General features: G+C 38.4%; 1 protein-coding gene across 1 annotated transcript in view; it reads right to left on the reverse strand.

The window, feature by feature from the left end:
• Positions 1 to 20,210, reverse strand: part of ARID2 (AT rich interactive domain 2 (ARID, RFX-like)) — a gene marked incomplete at its 5' end in the record, with an annotated part of 100,148 nt that overhangs the window by 18,334 nt on the left and 61,604 nt on the right. The window contains 10 exon segments of the mRNA XM_008945899.1: positions 2,056 to 3,236; positions 3,239 to 4,894; positions 5,251 to 5,450; positions 5,910 to 6,044; positions 9,248 to 9,323; positions 10,609 to 10,776; positions 11,157 to 11,366; positions 11,447 to 11,543; positions 12,686 to 12,936; positions 13,021 to 13,087. Of these exon segments, the coding sequence (XP_008944147.1) occupies positions 2,056 to 3,236; positions 3,239 to 4,894; positions 5,251 to 5,450; positions 5,910 to 6,044; positions 9,248 to 9,323; positions 10,609 to 10,776; positions 11,157 to 11,366; positions 11,447 to 11,543; positions 12,686 to 12,936; positions 13,021 to 13,087 (4,041 nt within the window).

The raw sequence follows: 20,210 nt of genomic DNA on the forward strand, positions 1-20,210 counted from the left end.
TTTAAAGGAGTCGTAAAGATTCTTAAAAGTCTTAAGCCAAACTATGATGTTCACTGTAGCTGAACAGTGTATTCTAAGTCAATACTTCACATATCACATCAGACATGAATCATAAGCAGCCATATGGAATGGCTAAGGCAATTACCTCACAAACTAGATTGTTTACCAAAATCAAAACTAATTAACTCCTCTTCTCCCACATTCCTGTAATTCTGAAGCAAGGAGGGGCATCCTACAGACAGGAGAATGAGCTAACTTCCATGGAAGCAGATGTTAAATCAAGTTCTTTTCATTTGTAGGTTTGTATTGAACAGCAAACCCTGCTGGCAGCATTTCTGTTTGTACAGGCAATGAAAATGCAGGAACTACTAACAATAGTCAGTATAAAAAGGAAATGATCAACACAGAAAATATAAATTAAATAGTTAACTGCATTGCTCCCCTTCTCTCAAAAATCTGAAAGTCTGATAGTTTAGTAGCTGTTTGAGACACAGCTAAAATTCTTGTCAGCCACATGTCCAGGGAATAAATAACCACAGATAATACTTATTCCATTCCAGGGATGTAGCCGTATCATTTTCTATTTCAGCCAAATCCTTAGCAAAGCTGTAATAGAAATTCAAACTGTATAACAGCTAAAGACAGTCACTGTCAAAAGCAAGGCATAGCTAATATAGCTACACCACAGAAAATCCAGTGCCTTGTCCCTATACTGCCAACAGACACTTGTTTTGGTGACATCATTCCTAGTGAGGACAAAGGTAAATAACATATCAGAAAAGATCTCTCTCTCTCTGATAAAACCTAAGTGAAAATTTATGAATGAGCTCAAAGACACTGTAAGAAAATAACTTTGTGCGGTGTAGCAGTTAAAAGAAAAAAGTAAAGAAACAAGGAAAGAAGACTTGTTAACTCTTAGTCCTGATTTCCAACACCTAGATGAAGGGAACTCAGAAGAGCTTTCAACAGAAACCTAACTTGACACAGAACAAGAAATAGCACGAGCCATCACTTCTTGAATTTGGACTTCTAGCTCTGTTTCAATCCTTAAGGTCTATACCTAGTCAACACCAGACAAAACCCCAACCAAAGAAACGAAAAAGACATGAAAAAAACAAACCAAAACATACACTAACACACTCAAGACTCCATTTCCTCTCTCTGGTCTGTCAGAACTCTGACTGCCAGACCTATTATTCTATTCTTTTTGCTCCTGCTAAGGTTAGGAACACTTTTTGCAGAGGGCTTTTCTGTCCACGTACAAAACTAGAATAAATTTCAGAGCCTGGAGTAATCTTCAAACATGATTATTTGTACTTTATTAATACCCATGCAAATGATGGCCATGCTTCATTTCTAGCAAAGTGCTAGGAAGGAACTGCTTCCAAATGGTTAAAATAAGAGAGCTGACTGAAGGGAGAAAAAAAGCCCTCTCCAAAGTTTATCAAACAGGAAAAAAAAACCAAACTCAAACAATGCTTATTTTATCTATAAAATAAACATTACAAATATTTTGCAATAAACACACAAATATTTCAACAAATTTACAAAACAATACTTTCTCCTGACTGTAGTGAACCCCTGAAGCAAGCCTTTGAAGCCCACCTTTGAATGCAAGAACTTCAACTCCTGCCAGCAAGCCAGACACAGCTGCAGCGATCAACTTGCAAAAAGACCATATCCACCCCTCCGAAAGCAATAACATCCAAGAATAAAATGTAGAACAATACTGACATTTTTACAAGACTGCACAACAAATCGTTGTTGTTTTCAGTACAGTGAATCCTTTAAGGAAGAAATCAGTGAGCAGAAGTTCTTTCCTCACTGTGTGTTATCAAGCTACAGACTATTTTGAATTCCACTGCTGTCATGGGCGTTGAAGAAGTATGCAAAATATTAGCCCTTTAGTCCATAAAAGAACAGAACCACTGTTTTCTGAATATTTTAAACACTATCCAAAAGCTACCGACCGAGTTCACATTTTCACCTGCATCATTTCACAGTGTTAGTCAGAATCACAGTTAGAATGAACATAAAAAGAACACTTCCACATACCTGTGTGACCATGCTTTGTATAAACGTGGTTGGATGCTGCTGCTTTTGTTGAACAGCACTTTCTATTGCTACTTTTGCTACAGTGCTTGGATCCGCTCCAGCTGGCACAGCAACCATAGTTGCACTGCAACCAGCATTGTTGGGGTCACTGATTGTAACAATTCTAACTCCTACTTTATTTGGAATTCCTGGAACAGTTTCCCTGTCATTATCCTCTGCTGGCCTCTTTACAGTTTTGCATTCTGCTGTGCCATTAGTAGACCGAACTTCGGAGGACAGGGCAGACTGGGACGCTCTAGGTCCTGAGTGTGGAACTGCTAGGATTTGATGCCCCTGTATAACAGAGGCTGTAGATTGTGGTGAGACAACTACACTTGGGCGTTGCTGAGGCACATCTGAATTCAAACTTGAAGCTAGAGGTCCATTGGGTAAATCAGTGTTGGTACCACTAAGTTGCTGGGTTAACAGTTTTGCAGCCTCCTGTGTACCGCTTACAACAGGTGAACTACTCAAAGTTAATACAGGCCCATTAGAAATTCTTTCCCCTTGATCACCTTTGGCAGTATCTTGCTGCGTGGCATCCAAACTCCCTTGTTGTTCCACTGAAGATATCTCACCATTTCCTACATGATTGGAAGTTTTGTGATTTGGAATGTTTTTGCTCAAATGAGAACCATCTCCTTTATCAAAATCACAGATTCCATTAACTAGGGGCTTCTTCAAATCACTTTTAATTTCCTGCATGTCCATTTGTTCAAAGTTCTGCTTTCCAGGAGCTCCGTTCTCACCCATTTCTAATGATGGCCCATTACTGACTTGTGAGCACTGATTGGCCTCATTCTGAGTTTTCCCTGAGTTAGAAGGAGGTAGACTGGAGTCACTATACTTTCTCCCATTTAAAAGACTTCCCACCTGCATTTCATTTTCTTTTGCATCCCCATTGCTGGTGTTTGCAGCTCCTCTTCGGCAGGAAGGATTCTCCATAACTTCAATTTTACGTTCATGAATGTGTAAACCTGTTGCTTCCTTTGCTTCTTCCTCCTTTTGGCAAATTATTTTATCACCTTTGAATGGGGGAGCAGCAGTACACGGTGATTGTCCAGCTGAAGGTGCTTGAGTAGCTGGAAGCGTTTGCACCTGTAGCCCAACTCCTGTCTGTGCTCCACTCACTGCAATTCCTAAGCTGCGTTTCCCTGACTCACAGTTGCGGTAGCAAAACTCGTATTTGGCACAACTGTTATCGTGACCTGGTTGCCAGTAGTCCCTTGGAAAATCGTTGCTGGGCTGTTTGAGATCAACTGGCCTGGCAAGATCTGTAAATTGGAGATGGGTACTGTCTGGACTGCCCCTGGGGGCTGGATTGCACCTGGGACCAGCTGCACGTTCTGCTGTCCGACTAGCAGCTGCTGAGCTGGAGACTGTCCCTGAACTCCAAAGCCTGGCGCCTGGTTATTGGCCATCTGATAAACCACCTGAGGGCTAGGAGCTCTTGCGTTATTAGGTGGAGGAATCTGTGGAGCTGGGAGTATGAGCTTCCCTCCTGGTGTGGAGGGGCCTCTTTTTGGAAGAAGCAGTTGTTTTATCAGACTAGACTCACCAGAGTTAGGCTGGCCAACTCCTGTATTAGCTTGCTGTGACTGAACCTGCATTTGTATCGGTTGTTGTACCTGTACCTGCTGCTGCGAGGATGCTGGTGAATGCTGCTGCTGCTGCTGCCTCTTTACAGACAGCATCTGGCTGACAGTAGGAGGGGGTCCTTGTGACTGAGGAGTGGTGGATGAAGATGACATAACTGTAGGGACTTGATTATTCGTAACCGGGCCTGGGGACGGTGAAGACGACGGAGTAATGCTCGGCTGACTGGTCAACTGGACAGTTTGGCCAGCGGGAATAGAAGCTGGATTAGCCAGCACTATCTGATGAATGGCTGGTGCATAGGTTTGGCCTTGCTGAGCTGGCTGGCTTACGATCACTACGCTTTGCTGGGACGGTGGAGGAGGCTGCTGCTGTGGCTGCATGGGCTGCTGCACCACAGCAGGTGGAACCTGCTGAGACGGCAGAGGCTTCGGTGCGATATTCTGAAACCCTACCCTAGATGTCGGTGGGTTCTGGACACCTGCGATGGTGACCACCTGCCCAGCTGCTACCTGGAAATTTTGAACCGTGGTGGCAGAGACCATGTTGGACGCAGAGGTTGTGACGTACTGCTGTGGTGCTATGATGACTGTGTCTTGTTGCTGGTTACCAGCAGAGGACTGCTGAGATGATGTCTGTCCAGGCTGCGACGATGTGCTGATGAGCTGCTGACCCTGTGAAACTGCTGAACTGCATGCTGGTATGTTTTGTACTCTGCCAAATATATGACCCTGAGGTACAGCTTGCTGAATGACGGTAACAGGAGTGCCTGAAGGTATCTGTCCCGGTACCACTGCATGCAGTGGAGACTGTTGTTGAATTACAGGTTGGTGGTGAAGCAGCGTCTGAGAACTAACAACAGCAACAGAGGGCTGTTGTCCTGTAGTGCTGTGATTTTGATTAGAAGCTTGCGGTCCTCCTCCTACAGCAATAGTAACAGGAACCGCAGACTGGGGAACAGAGCTCTGTATTACTGTGGCCTTCACCACTTCACAGGATATTGGACCTTTGTTCTGTATAACAGTCACTGGAGCATTTTGCTGTGTATGAATAGAAGGATTTTGTGGAATTCTAGAAACAGTCTGTGCCACAGTATGAACACCTTGAATTGGAAAAGACATCTGTGTTGCTGTCAAAGTTGAAGACTGGTTAATAGGAGTCCTCTGATAGTGATTTCCTACGCTTGGTAGCCCATGTGGGATTCCTGTTGAAATAAACACAGTAAAAGTTTGGAAGCAAACATTAAAAAAAAAAAAAAAAAGTTAATGCGTTTCAAAATAAAGTCCAATGCTAGAATTTGCAATTCTATACGAAGCAGCTGATCTTCTCAGCTACACTGCATCTGAATTTAGGATGCAGTGATAATGACTTGTCTGCTGACTGGCAAGTTTATGGGTTACATGTCAAACATTAGAATGTCATGCAAATACACGTTGCAAAACTGTTCCTAATATTATTGAATAAAATCAACCAAGATGTGGCCCCAACTTCCAAACACTTGCGTTTTATCGTAATTTCAGAACCAATGCAAAATACTTGATAGGTAATGAATTTAAAAACCTGCTGGCGAAGGAGATGAAGACACATCAGGAATAGAATCAACCCGGACAACTGGGGTAGACGAAGTTGGTTGCTGCTGATAGTACATCTGTATGGGAAGTGGTATCGCTCTCCTTTTCACTCCTACCACGTGTATATGTGCTTGACCATTGTTACTTGGATCATCTACTCGCTTCACTGTATGATTTGGAAAGACAGTTCTGCCAAACACAACATAAATGTATGTTAATAAACAGAGTAACCCAACCCTCTTACGCTGTTTTTGTTTTAACTGTTTGCTCTTCTATGCAGAATAACTGCATCTTTGCAATAGAGCAGAATCCTTCAGTAGCATCTGAGTATTCATCACTGAGAACTAGCAGGTCCACCAGACAGCTGGCCAAGATACTGTACAAGCCAAGTGAAAACTACAATACCTCCACAAACTACTCTGGAAAAAAATGAAAGGTCTATAAGCAGAAAAGAAACCCTATTAAAGATCCTGAAATAGAATGACATAAAATTAAACCAACTTTAAACATTTGTTTCAATTAGAATTCCAAAACCGGATGTCTTTCAAACTCAACTGGGTAGATATTTACTCAAAGAAATCTAAAACTACAAGTTAGTACTGAGCACATACAATTGCTTCTTTATTGTTGCAGGAATTTGTGTCTTACCGCAGACATTTATAAAATCCAGTTGACGTTAGGATTCCACCTCGAGCTAATTTACTACAGGTAGAGAGGTATTCAGAGTACATTTCTGCTCGAGAGACTGAGCAATCAAGATTCACCTCAAAATGTGCATTCAACCTGAGGATGAAAAAATAAATTATGAAGCAAAATGCAGATAGTGCTTTTTAAAGGGTTGTTAAAACACTTGCCTCTGCATCACCAAGACTTTTGAGCCCTGGTAACAAGGAAAACAGCATTTAAGTATACTGACTTGTCAAACGTCTGCTCCATACTTTCTCCTTCTCACAGCTTATGATTCAACACGTAGGATCCTTAACACATGCAGTCTGTTTTACATGCAACATCTTATTTACCCAAGTAATATGCAAATGTTTTTTAAAATTGTATTTTCAGAAACAAGACCAAAAAATAACGCATTGTTTGGTGACATCTCCTCCCCAAGGCTCTACTCTTATTTCTTAATGACTCTACTTTACCAGAAGGTGGACTGAATGCTAGCTAATTCTTCACTGGAAATTTCTATCAGAAGTCAACATTTGTATCAAACCCCAGATTTTGTTAGTTGTTCTGCTAATGCAGCCTTACTTTAAAATACAAGTAAAATCAGAGGTAGAGTAACAATCTCAACCCTGTCACTCTTACAGAGGTAGGAAGGCAGGAGAGAGAGGACTGGGATTCTGTGAGTGTACACACACAAACACACACTCTCCTTCCTGGAGTCCACGCTACAGAGACATCAATAAAGTCCTTGAACAATCTGTTCTGCCTAACTTCAACTTCTAGGGAAAGAAATTATTTTTATCTCCTACAGACACCCACACAGACCTCCCAAGACCCAAACAGGAACCTCTGAGAATAGGAAATATTTTCTATCAGTTTAATTTAATCTCTTCCAGATCCATTACTCCAACCTGGAGACATGGGAACCACTCAGCCCCAGCATCAGCAAGTGGAAGAAAATAAGAGCTCTTACACAATGCTCAAACACCAGTACCAGAACATAGGCTCAGACAGAATAAAAATATTTTTATTGTCAGCATTTACTATATGTTGCTAACACTTTGCAAAACTAGACTGCATTCTCCTTTGTACAGTCCTACACTCCCAATATCACTAGATGTTTCAAAAGAAAAAAAAAAGCAAATGACGACATTCTTTAAACTGTGTTCTCTCAAAAGTTGTAAAAAGTAAGTACAGTGCCATTTCTCCTGCAGCTGAGTTACAATTTTATTATTACAAAAATTGAGATCATACTGTATAACAAGAAGTCTAGGTATTAATTAAATTGGGCGTATCAGACAAATGACTGTCTAGTTGTGTATGTCCTATTAGGCTGCCACACCATCACTGGTACCAGCAGACAGATTTTCAGGACTTACAATGGTGAAATGGGATCTGCAATCAGCACTTCACTGTCACATGCACTTACCTTACATGGACTCCCACTTAGTCTAGGCTGGCTAATAACACATCCAGGAAGGTCAGTTTAAATAACTTTCTCATGCTTAAATATCCTCCTGATGCTTAGAGATAGGAATTTTTCTAAATTCTGCTGCCAGGATTTACTTATTTTCCCGTTTCTCTCAATAGGAAGCAATGACTAAAACATAGCGTGAAAATTTACATGAATGTAAGACACTCAAATGCCTGGAAGAGGCTACTCCTCTGCTCTCAATTTGCCTTTTTTTTTTTTGTTTCTTTTCAGCATAGTTATGTGTTTAAGGAAAATTTTCACTACTGGATGTTAATTTTTGTTTTGTTTTGCTTTTTTTTTCCACTATCTCTTATCTACCTAAGACTAACTGGCAGAAAATCGAGTACAAAATAACAGTATTCAACACTGACAGCTGCAGAAGCACAGAGAACCAGAAACAAAGCAGACATTCCAAATCTTCACAGTGTAATATTCTTTGGTTTGAGAGAACCACAGACTGTTAGGGATTGGAAGGGACCTCTGGGGATCCTTTAGTCCAATGCTTCTGCCAAAGCAGGTTCACCTAGGGCAGGTTACACAGGAACACATCCAGGTGGGTTCTGAAAGTCTCCAGAGAAGGAGACTCCACTTCAGTATTTTCTGTCATTTGACGGTATCACACAGTCACAGCATAGTATCTGTCCATGCCTATTTTAATAGTCAGAACATCCATTTTATGTTTTATACAGAGTGCAAAATTCACCTTGCCTACAACTTTACTACTTAAAGCTAAACATCTAGGGTGCTCCAGAGTCAACAGAGAAAAGGTGGCACCAGAAAGTAATCTGTAATCTCATCAGAAACTAGGCAGGTGAAGGCAATGCATTTTATTGCTGGGGGAATCTCCCACTCCATTAATTAAAAAGGCAGCCTAGAAAACTAGCTCTGGCTAGAGACCAACTTGCAGATCCCTAAACTGAGCTGCAGTGATTCCAACCCCAGGTATCCCTGCTTAAATTACTAAATGTCCCATTTCTCATCAGCAGTGCACAGGAATAATACTTTGTAGTGTGCAAACAGCAGCATGGGAGCAACATCAGACAACCAACAAGAATCTGTAACATTTCCCCCATACAATCAAGGCTTTGCTGGAAGTGTAAGCTAAACTAAATTATGGCCTACAGCATTAAGCTTTGACAAATTCTACCCACTTTTCTTGAAGACCCTTGTCTGATCGGTAAAATAACAGATGAATGCATGAGTTGTGAAGCAGCAGAATTAGAAAGGTCCATCAGGAACTGATTAATACAAATATTTAGAATATGAATACATTTACATAAATCAAATAGTTAAGAAAAATCACGCTCAGTCCACATGAGAACCGCAGCCAGAATTGTTCTTCTCTACATATCTGACAACATTAGTTGAAAGCAAAAGAATTTAGATGGAAAAGGGTTTGATCTTCACTAAGTTGCTCAAGGTTCTCAATGATCACATCAGAGTTTTGCAGGGCCTAGCTACATAATTTCATAATTGCTCTTATACTGGTGTAATAATATAGCAACATATTACCAAATGAAAACACTTGTGAAACAGATAATGCTGCTTCACAATTAAAAAGAAATATATAAAACCAAGATCAGAGTTAAAAATCAAATTAAATTCTATTCCAAGAGAGAAAACAACTAATTTCAAGTATCAGCTATCAAAGAGTGAATATTTTAGTTGAGTTTTTTTTCTTTCACACTTTTTCAAAGCAATGACAGAATGGTTTGGCTTTATACTTTCCAGAAAAATTAGTCCAATCGTAAATAGAAGTAAACTAGAAAATTCTGTGATGTGAACACAGGCATTTTTCTTTGCTCTTCTTCTTCATTGAAGTATTTAAATAGGACTATACACTTACCACTGACATGCAAACTTCTCGCTGTCTATTTCTACTATCCCTGGTGGTGGAGCAACATGTGGTGCCGTCCTGGAGGCTGTGGAGTATGAGAGGAAGAAAAAAAAACAAACAAACAACAAACTTGCTGAAACGATTTTTGTTCTCCTGCATGAAGCACCTTCACTAGTCCTGTATCTCCAGTGCCTGTAAGCAAGGACGTATTCTGCTAAGGCAAGTCACAAAGGTGCACTGAGCAGACTACAGATTTGCACCACAGCCCAGCAGAGTGAAGCAGGGCACCCCACGGCCAGAGCCACCACTCGGCGTAGTCATGACATACGCACTTAGTCAACAACAGCTTCCAGATTCACGATCAGGATCCATTTTCTCATTACTTTAGAGTACTGAGTATGATTTAAGAGTGGCACAATACTCCACCAAACTAGGCACAAATACACAATTTCCAATTTCCAAAATTTCCAATTCCTAAGTGGAGGCAAATATCATGTAAAGAATTTTGTTGTGATGTCACATCAGCTCCTTATGCTCACTCTTGTTCTTCCCAAGTTACATTATTTTTCGGTCACTTTCACTGTGGTATCTGCACCCATTCCAAAACCAGCACACTTAGATCTGCAAGCCAGTGTGTGTTGTAATGATTCTTTCTCTCTTTTTTCCCCCAGACTGAACAGCTATGTTCTGTCTTGTGTGCGATTGTGATGTACTGCTATGTGCTTTTATTACTAAAGACAGAATGAGACACAAACTATTCCCCCTGAGCAATAACAGTTACCTGAGCCATCAACTTCCAAAGTATTTAATGCCAAAGTAAAACTTCAAAAATTAATCACAATTAAAATTTTATTTAATACAACTAACAAAACACTTTTCAAACTTTAAAAAATAGTTAAAGTTTGGTTCAAATCACAACAAGCTGCTCAGCAGCTTCAGCGGAGGCATGATTCTTTGTGTCTATCTCCTACCTGCAGTTCCATCAAGCACTACATGCTACTGACCAGTAATATTCTGTGTAAAATACAATATAAAATGGACTTCTGATTCTCTGCAAATTGTGGGAGCTACGTAGAATGGGTATTTGTTCTTTCCACCAAACAAGTTAAATGAAAAGTGTACATAAATTAATAAATTTTCAGATTATCAACTGAAAAATATTAAGATTTTTTTTAAGCTTGTTTCACAACATTTTTGGGTAACATAGCTTTATATTTGCTTTGTGAACAAGTATCTGAACAAGATACCCTATGTTATGCACAACACTATACTGATTTATGTAAATTAATCATGAACCTACAGAGGACAAAAATCATACATGCCATATAGGAAGTTTGTAGAAGAGTATGTTCTCCTGCAGTGGTACTAACCTGGGACACCTGTTGCATGTGCCTGTGAAGAACCATGATCCATTACTTGTGGTCTGACATCAGGTACTCCTTGCAGGCTAATGCACTGATGCTCAATGAGTTTCACAGCAGTAAGTGCATCAGGTCCAAACATCTGGATGTCCATAGAAACCAGACACACTAACGTATCTAGAAGTATTAAATGTAAAGCCAGTGATGGCATTAGGATAAGACAAATGAATGCTGCTGAGACACACCAATTTGCTTTAAAATTGCCATGTGTTGAAAGAAAAAAAAGCCTCTGCATGCTTCTGTAGATTTCGCCACACGCTTCATGGCATATAAAAGGAGAAAAAGAGAGAGACTTCAAATCTATAAACCTCCCTCGTACTAGCATCATCAATTCCTTCAGGGCACAAAGAATACATTTCAGTAAAACCTCCTATTCTAATATCCATTCCTAGGCTGCACACACACAAGCAAGCTACACTTTTAACCACTGAATATGATATATTCTTAAGTCTTTTCTCCTACCTAAACGAATGCAATAGATTTTGCTTCTCCCTTACCTATGCTCTTCTCCACTTTAGCAATCTTTGAGCAGGCCACTTCTCCCATTTCTGTGAGCATGTATAGCACCTCAAGTGCTGAGATTACAAGCAGCACATCTGGTAGCGTGAGATGACATATAATCTCTTTATAGGACTCTTGATCCACATATTCACAAATTAGGACACCATTATCTTCAGCCTTACAAAGATTTGCCAAGATTTCCATGCCTGAAGAACAAATTGAAAATAGTTTTAAACAGCAATAATTACAACTCTAATGCAAGAAGAAGAATAGCCACAGTTCTTACCTCGCATTTTTAAAAATCTATCCCTTGACATGAGGCATTTTGTAACAGTGTGAAACATTAGATGAGTAGTTTTGAAATCAACAGGATCCAAAAGAAGCTGATGAGAAAGAAAAAAAAAAAAAAAATCTGTGATTAACACTACCCATACAGCACCAAGGGCTCAAATCCTTAAATTTGCATATCAAAATACAAGATACAAAAGAGCTTAAATGTAGCACATACAAATGACAAAAACAGAACCCTGTGAGCTTTTTGTTGTAGCTAGCAATTTGAGGTTCCTCCTCCTTTTCTGCTCTGAAGTAGCAGTCTAATTTACACTTCCCAGTGCTCAGAATAAGGAAAATAACTCTGTTGCCAGGCAGTCAACAGTATACACAAATGTATTTTAATACCCAACAAAGAACAGAACTTGAGTATTGACAAACATTCCTTCCCAAACGCTATCATAGCCATTCATCCTGTTTCTGCCAACTTCTGTTTCTCAGTCAGAGCTCTCAGACATTATAACATGTGATATTCTCTCTTACTTATGAGAAGCAGGATACATGGTATATGAAAATGCCATCTTTTTTTTCAATATTCAGCAGTGGACCAATACTTCAAGCCTCATTCTCTAATACCACCCATTTTGCTTGAATTTATCTGTTATAATTTTAGAACCGAAAGAATACCTGAACACATCAACCTATAAAATTTGTATCATTTATCTGCACAATGATATACCGTACCGTAAAGGCATATTTTGATATATTCCAACCTTCTTGAAAAGAAAAGGATGCTTCACATGATTCAGGTAGTATACCCAGTGGTGTATGACTAGCTTACTGGTGCCCACTACAGACAGCATAAAACCTTCTATCACCTCCTTTTTCAAACTTACTTTTTTGAAGCTAGGACTAAAGGTTATAATTATAAAGTGAAGAAGCTAGTGCACAGCCTGCAGAACTTAACTAAATTCCCTTTTTCTCTCTGGGAAAGTAAACTGAAAATTATACAGTACAATTATCTTATATCTCCCTATACAATCAGTCTTCTTCATGGGATCCTATTTTAGCAAACTGACACATACAGTCTGTATTTTCGTTTGGGCTCTGAATACTTGTTCTCAAATCACTAAAAATTCAGAGAATAATTTATTTCCTGCTTCATCCAACAATCAAGGAAAAAAAGTAATGCATTTAACACAAAAGTAATGCTTTTATCAAATCATGTTAATTGTTCTGTTTTGAAGCACATTACCTCTGCTGCAATATTTCCCAGCGTGTCAAGCCCCAACTGCCGTAGAGAAATAAAGTGACTGTGAGCAGACAGTAGCAGGAACCGAAGACAAGTACGATTAGCTGCCAAAAGTTTAACATTTCCCTCTTCAAAAGAAAGATTACGTAAAATCACTGCGATCTGAAGTACCCGCTGCCCTTCGATATCGTTAATGCCCAATTTGCGAGGTGGATGAAATAAGGATTCCCAAATCCATTCTTCTGATGGAATATCTACAAAGTAAACAAACAAATTTCAGCCTTTCCTTTACTGTTTTTGCCAATACATATCTATTAAGATTAGTCAAGATGTCTCACCTTGAGATTTGCTTCTGTCAGAAATTAGATCACGAACTTCAATATCCTCAACAATATCCTTCCAAAACTGAAAAAAGCATTAAAAAGTACACTTAATTTCTAGGGAATGACATTTCTTTAAAGAGTAAGTATTTTTATTTCTATTACATTGAAATATTGGGAAAGTATGGAAAGGATTATTCTTTAAAAATTTCCCACTGCCTTGATTCCTTTAACAGGAACTGCATTTTTCACTCACGGGATGATACACAAGATGTTCAGCCCTTTACATTAAGAAGCTCTTCCCTTCAAGCACCAGAACTACACATCCATGATCAGCCAACATTACCTCAAAAGTACTTTGCTGAAGCACTTACCGAAACTATATGGACACTTTTCCACAAACAATTAGACATAAAGCAATTATCAGTGGACAAAAAAGTACAGTTCATCCTTCTCCACTTCCTACAAACAGTGAATTCCTAAAGCAATAAAAGGTAACTCCTCTCAGTTTCATTGATCTTAGATTTCTGATGGAAGTACAAGAGTCAGCTTTCTATTGGGAGACACTTTTTAAAGCTTTTGCTCTGCTTTTCTACATGATCTTAAGTCAATGAGAAGAGAGAAGCAGCAACCGCCGTCAAAAGAATGTTTTGTAAGTGTTAGCCACACAGTACGCTTCAGCAGACTGGAATTCAAATTACTTAGCAAATATACGGCCTGACCAACCCATAAATGGTTGTTATGTTGCTGGTCTTGTTGAAATTCAAGAATTAATCAAGTTTTCAACCTAATAAAAATATACATTGTGATGTATATTAATATAGAAGGATTCTATGATAATATGTATATATATCCTCAAGTGTATACTGTGACAAAAATATAAACGTTCCTTTGACTAATAAAAACTTATACATTCCTTTGACTTACTAGTGAAATACAGCTCCTCTTTTGGCTACGATCACAGAATAAAACCACAAATAAATCTGGATAAAAGGGGAAGGATGGGAAGTTCAACCAGCTGAACAGCAGGAGAAATTTCGCTATGCAAATGTAATTACTAAATTACAGCATTCATACCAAGCTAGACACTACAATTTTCTTGAAAAATACAACACTACAGATTTTTTAAATTGGAAGGAAAAGAGTTTTATTTTCCACTGCAGTGCAGCTAAATGACATGCAAGTGCTGTTTAGTAAAGAGGATTACTTGCACAGAAAGCATTGTTAATTCATTTTAGCAAAGACAAGAGCAACCACATCAAAGTCTAACTTCTCACTGTTTGTGACAAGCAGATTTTTCTGGTTAATACTGAAGCTAGCATCAAGAGCCATAGAAGACCAAGGCACACAGGTAAAATTTGCAGAAAGTATTTTATTTTGAGCTGCCTTTACTTTTAGAGAAGGATACCAAGGATCATTCAAGGAAGAGGCTTCAGCCATTATTTTAAAAAGCACATAAATACATTGTCTGGAAATATACCATTCAGTGCACACTTTCCATGAGGATGCTTCCTTTGGAAAAGCAATGAACACAGGAAGCCTTCAAATTTCACTGCTAGTCAAAAGACAAACCTCAGAAGCTTTTAAAGATTAGTTTAATCAGCTAAGGATTTCTTTTTAAAATGACTATTGAACAGAAACACCTCAAGTCTACAACTTCAATATGAATCTCTTTGGAAGAGTCAATCACAATGTAATGTTAAGGCTGCTGTCAACCATTAAATGTTAAAACAGCATTGTCACATTTGCTAGCTGAATCCTCCAATAATCCACTTTTCACCACTTAATATTAAATGTATGGTCCAAAGTGAAATATTTAAAAATCTCTGACAGGATAAAGTCATAAAGTAGCAAATTTTCCTACCTGAACTGTGTTCTCAAAGGGAAGGAAAATGAGGATTTAAGTTTTTTGCAGATGAAGACACTACAGATGCTGACAAAGATAAAGCTTCAAAGTGCTACAGCTAAAGATGACAACAAGAGCACGTTGTTGGAAAACCGTACATCTCACCTAAAACTCACAGAATAAACAAATCCGTGCTAGTTCCTTGAACAACTGAGAACTTCTCCCCTTCCTAAAGAAGCAAAACATAGTTGTCAACTTAGATGAGATTATCTTTTTCAGAGAAGAACAGAACATGGCTCCTTTCTGTCAAAATGAGAGGGACACCAAGGCACCAAATAAAGTTTACTTAGGTATAACTGTTGTTCTTCAAATTGTTTCATCATACACTTACACTGTGAGCATAACACTACCCACTCCAAACAGAGAATTTTTGCCTCAGTATTACCTATATCCTCTAGCCCTGTACCTATGCAAAGCACACTAGGATAACCTGGATCCCTCACAGTCTCAGTTCCTCCAAGTTCTAGGGATCTGGAAAGGCTCCTAAAGCTCTAACAAAGAGAATCTGCATGATAGGAAATGAATACGCAGGCAATACAACTTCAAGAACAACTTTTTCTCTCAAATGCTTTTTTTCTACATACAGAAGCACTGTAAGAGATAATACTCACCAAGAACACCACTCTACCTGCAGAAGCATCCCAGAGTCTCTGGCTTGCTCAAAACTGTAGGTTTGCATTCCCAAACACAGCATCTGTCATGGGTGTTTCAGCAACCATGAAATGATTTCTGCAGTAGCAAACCAGGCTTCCTGTGAGCACTCTGCAGATTTTAAAATTTCAAACAACCCGCAAAAGCTCCAGTGATAACACCAAAGAACTCAGAAATATTATCCAAAATATAGCATCACCAAAAACCTCAGTAATGTTGCACTACATGCTCTATTCAACAAGCTTGTAACTTCAACAGCTTATCGGTAAGTAATGTGTTCAGCAATCCAAGCAACTAAGACACAAACAAATATATGTGCTGTTTCATGTGCCTACTTCAGAGATATGCTGCTGACTATAGAGGGGTCAGGACTTCTCATGACTTTAGCTCCTGACAAGCATGTGGCAACACTGAATGTACAGACAGAAGCCCAATATGCATAGTATCAGTATACTGAACTCCAAGGTACCCGAAAGCTTCACCACAGACAGCTCCAGTGAGTCCCTAGCCAAGAAAGGAGGCACCTAATACTCTAATCATTTAGAAGTTTCTATTTCATTCCAATAAGCTATCTTCTAGAAGGCACCATTACATAGAAGAGTTGACCATCCGCCTCAGAAAAGTTACTGTTCTGTCCAGGAAATGACAAACAGCTTGAAGCAAAGTACTTGTGCACTGTATGTACAGTCATGTAAGGAAATTAAAGAGTGAAGGCAGCCTGACCTATGACAATCAAAGTGTCAACTGAATTATCAGGCATAAAATCAAGCTCTCCAAACAATTTTTAAAATGCGGGGTTTTTAAGAGATGCTATGACAGGTTTCAGCTGACCCACATCTAAACAATAATGCAGAGTTGATAGTGCAGATGAATTCTGCATCTTTCACTCAGACAGAGGACTTCAATAAAGCAGATGCCAGAGCACTTAAGACCTCCTCAGAAAGAACGAACAAAATTTTAAAACTCCTTGACAAGACTTTCAGGAAGGGAAATAGTACCTTCTGTTCCTTCACTGGAATGATGAAGCTCATTGATTACAAAACTCCCTACATCACAGTAAGGAAGAAAGACAAATAAAAAAGAATCGCACCTTGTTCTGAAAGTTATTCTCTGTGATTCTGAAGTACAGATGTTTCCATGTTTCTGACTAATTTTCATACTGCAATCACATGTCCTGTCAGTAAATAAATTACCAAAACACCCATCTAGTTATTCTTCCAAAGCACTTAGATTACCTACAATGATCTCCGTCTCGTACTTCTGAATAAAGGTGTTAAAAAACATCTTAAATTTAAAATGTGCCTGCAGCACATTTTACACGGAAAGATTTAGCTTGAATCACCGTTTGTTTTTTATTTTTTTTTTTTTTTTTGCATTTCAGCAGACTGGTTTGATTGCTCTCAGCCCACTCAACATTTGTTTCCTGCCTAAGCAGGAAATATCCCCAAAAAGGACAGGGGTGGGAAGAGAATGGCAAAGTGGTAAATAGAATTAAATAACCTACATACAATGTTTGTGACCCACCTGTTACAACAGAACAAGGTGAAACATGACAAAACTTTTGTTTGCCCAAAGGAAAGGCAGAAGTTACAACAGTTAAGCTTTCTGAGCATCCCTTTGAAAAATGTATCACAAAGGCAGAGAAAAAAAAACACCTCAATTTAGCATCACAAGCAGTTATTTATTTCCTACCATCAACTACGGGTAGCTGCAATGTGATACTACATATCAACAGAAATGAACAAGAAAGGATGAAAAAGTGAAGCTCTTTATCAATACCTATTCTTACATATAAATCACAGATCATGATAACACACTGGTAATAGGAACATAAAGGTAAATCTTGGAAGCAAACAATGCTTGACTATGAGACACCCAGATGCTAACAGATTATGGACAAAGATTAAGAACTTGATTCACATGCACAAGCCGACTCCTGTCAGTAGCCACGCTCCTTCGGAAAAGATGCACAGGATTATACAGAATTCAATGGAAACCAGGTGAACCAAACTACTGCCCATAAAAACAAAGGACATCTGAGTCCACAAATCATATAATGTAGGAATGACCATGACTACTTATTGTCCAAGAAAAATATGAGAGCAACTGGAGTCAAAGTCAGCTTGACAGATCACTATAAGAGGCAAGGAAGGTGATGTTTGACAAGTATCTCAGGCATTTAAATGAATGCATAAGGATCTCTCTCTACACACTAATAAAGATTGAAAGAAAATTATTATTGAACTTCTACAAAGAAGAAACAGTGGACAACAAAATAAGTACCTAAAAAACCAACAAACAAAAAAAAAGCACCACATCAACTACAAACCACCACAAAAAAAAAAAAAAAAAAACCACCAAACAAAAAACCCCACAGAAGTAAAGCATTATGCAAAGCAGTAAAGAAAGCACAAAAACTGCGTAAGCAGGGATTTTGGAATTCTACAGCTAGAGGAGGCTTTGAAAAGTCCAAGAACATGAAAGCCAAATGCTTAAATTGAAGTGAACAGAACTGAATGGCATATGAAAACATGTAGTATATGAATAATTGCATTACATCAGATAGCAGGCAGTTGCTGGAGACATGAAAGAAATACCTGGAAAAGCAATTAAATCTATCTGATTTTAAGCATGCTATATGAACAAGTCACTCCTGAAAGACAAACTAACCTCACAAGTGAACCTTGCTAACATGAGGAAATTCAAAGCAAAATGAACCAGTTGAGTTTCCTCAGTTTAGTATAACACATTGCTTTTCATCTCCACCTCCAACTGCAATAGTAGTGATGTGGACACAGCTAAACAGGAAAGCTCCTTTGCTTCCAAGTATGACACTGCTACTAGTAGACTGTTCTGAGAAAAGCATGATACCACATATGTAAAGTAGAATGATTTTCAGTCAAACTTCAGGCACATCAGAACACAAAAAGCAAAGTATTGGTGCTGAAACAATTGACAAATTCTTTATGCTACATTAATACAGAACTCAAGAGCTGACCGAATATCAAACAACCAACAGTTATTGAGTAGATATTTAAAGGTGGGAGAAATACTAACGGTGATGTTGTACCACTCCTAGCATGCAAAGATGTAGCAGAAGGAAGAGAAAAATCATTAGAGAAAAATGTATGACCTTTTTTCTTTATTGAAAACTATTTTTAAACTACTATTATTAAGAGATTAAAAATTAAATCAAGCTTATTTTAAGCAAACATTAAAATGTGCACAGAACATTTTAGTATAAACACGTAATTCTAAAACTAACCCCAATGTCTGTAAAAAGACATTGAAACACAGAAACTAAATGGCTCTATAGAATCAAAAAAGTTCCAACTTTATGTTCATGTATTTCCATAAGGAAGAAGAGGAGTTTGGAAAACAGTTACCAAGAGTAGCTATATAGTTGAAATACCAAATACCCTGAACCCATCTCATAGGTAACGTGTATTAGTTTCACTGCATTTGAAAGGCTACTTTCAAGCTAACAAAGACTAGGAGTTCAATTCCCCCTCCCCCCAATAAAGCCAACATACTAACACTGAAACTGATAATCAATTGCCAAGAATCCAAATTTATGATTTCTCTATGAACCACAAATTTAACCCTGAGGATAATTTGCAGAAAACCTTCAAGATTTCTAATATTTCTCAGCCACATCTCAACCCCCAAACTCCTACACATTAAAAATCCACCACAGTTTGAGGGTAACATTTACAAACACAATTTTCTAGCAATCAATTTGCTATTAGTTTAGAATTCACAGGTTTAAGAAATTGCTTTCCCCATCCTCATTTCTACGTATCTTTAACATTTGTGTTTATGCTATAGCTATACTTTAATTCCTAATTCTGCATTTTTCTTCTCCCACTTAAAACCTCTTTTCCATTCTCACCTTTACACAAATTTCTAATATGCTGCCAATATAGCAGAGCAACAAACTGCAACGGTAAAACTTTACAAAACCAAGACAAACAACTGACAGCAAAATGAAAAACCAAACCAAACCAAACAAAAATCCAAAAAAACAAAGAAGGATTTTTGAAAGATCATGTGAACTGTAAAAGGAGGGACACATATTCAAGAGCCATTCTATTAATCTGAAAGCTGTAAAATCAAATTTCAATAAAAACAATCTCCACCATGCCAATCAAACACCTCTTTCCTACGTCATGAAGCTCCCATAATGCGCCTCCTGATTTCTGTTCTGACACAGCCACAGCTGCAATACAAAATAAATTACTTCCAGTAGTAGGGTCAAACAAATGCTTGAAGTAAAATGTTCTGAAAAATCCGGATTCTTGGCATTAGATATATTTTTAAATCTGGTGTTCATTTCTGAAATGCTTTCAGACGTATTTCACTACGGAGTGGTACTATACATGTTGTAATGTTCAAAAATAGATCTTGGAGACCATCCAAGTTTCTTATTAGTAAACCTTATTGCAGTACAGTGGTTCTACTTCACACTTTGTTAAAAACATTTATCAGAACCATCTGCCCTTAGCTGTCACCATAACTTACATTTATATAATAAATGAACATATAATAAATTAGAATTCTATGTAATTTTAAATGTTTATGGCTCTAGACTTGATGATTGTTGCTGCTCTAGATCAGCAACAGTCTGTGACAGTTTAGGTTGAAGTCAAGA

The sequence above is a fragment of the Merops nubicus genome, unplaced genomic scaffold (assembly GCF_000691845.1).
Source record: "Merops nubicus isolate BGI_N331 unplaced genomic scaffold, ASM69184v1 scaffold4178, whole genome shotgun sequence".
In the NCBI taxonomy this organism is placed as follows: Eukaryota; Metazoa; Chordata; class Aves; order Coraciiformes; family Meropidae; genus Merops; species Merops nubicus.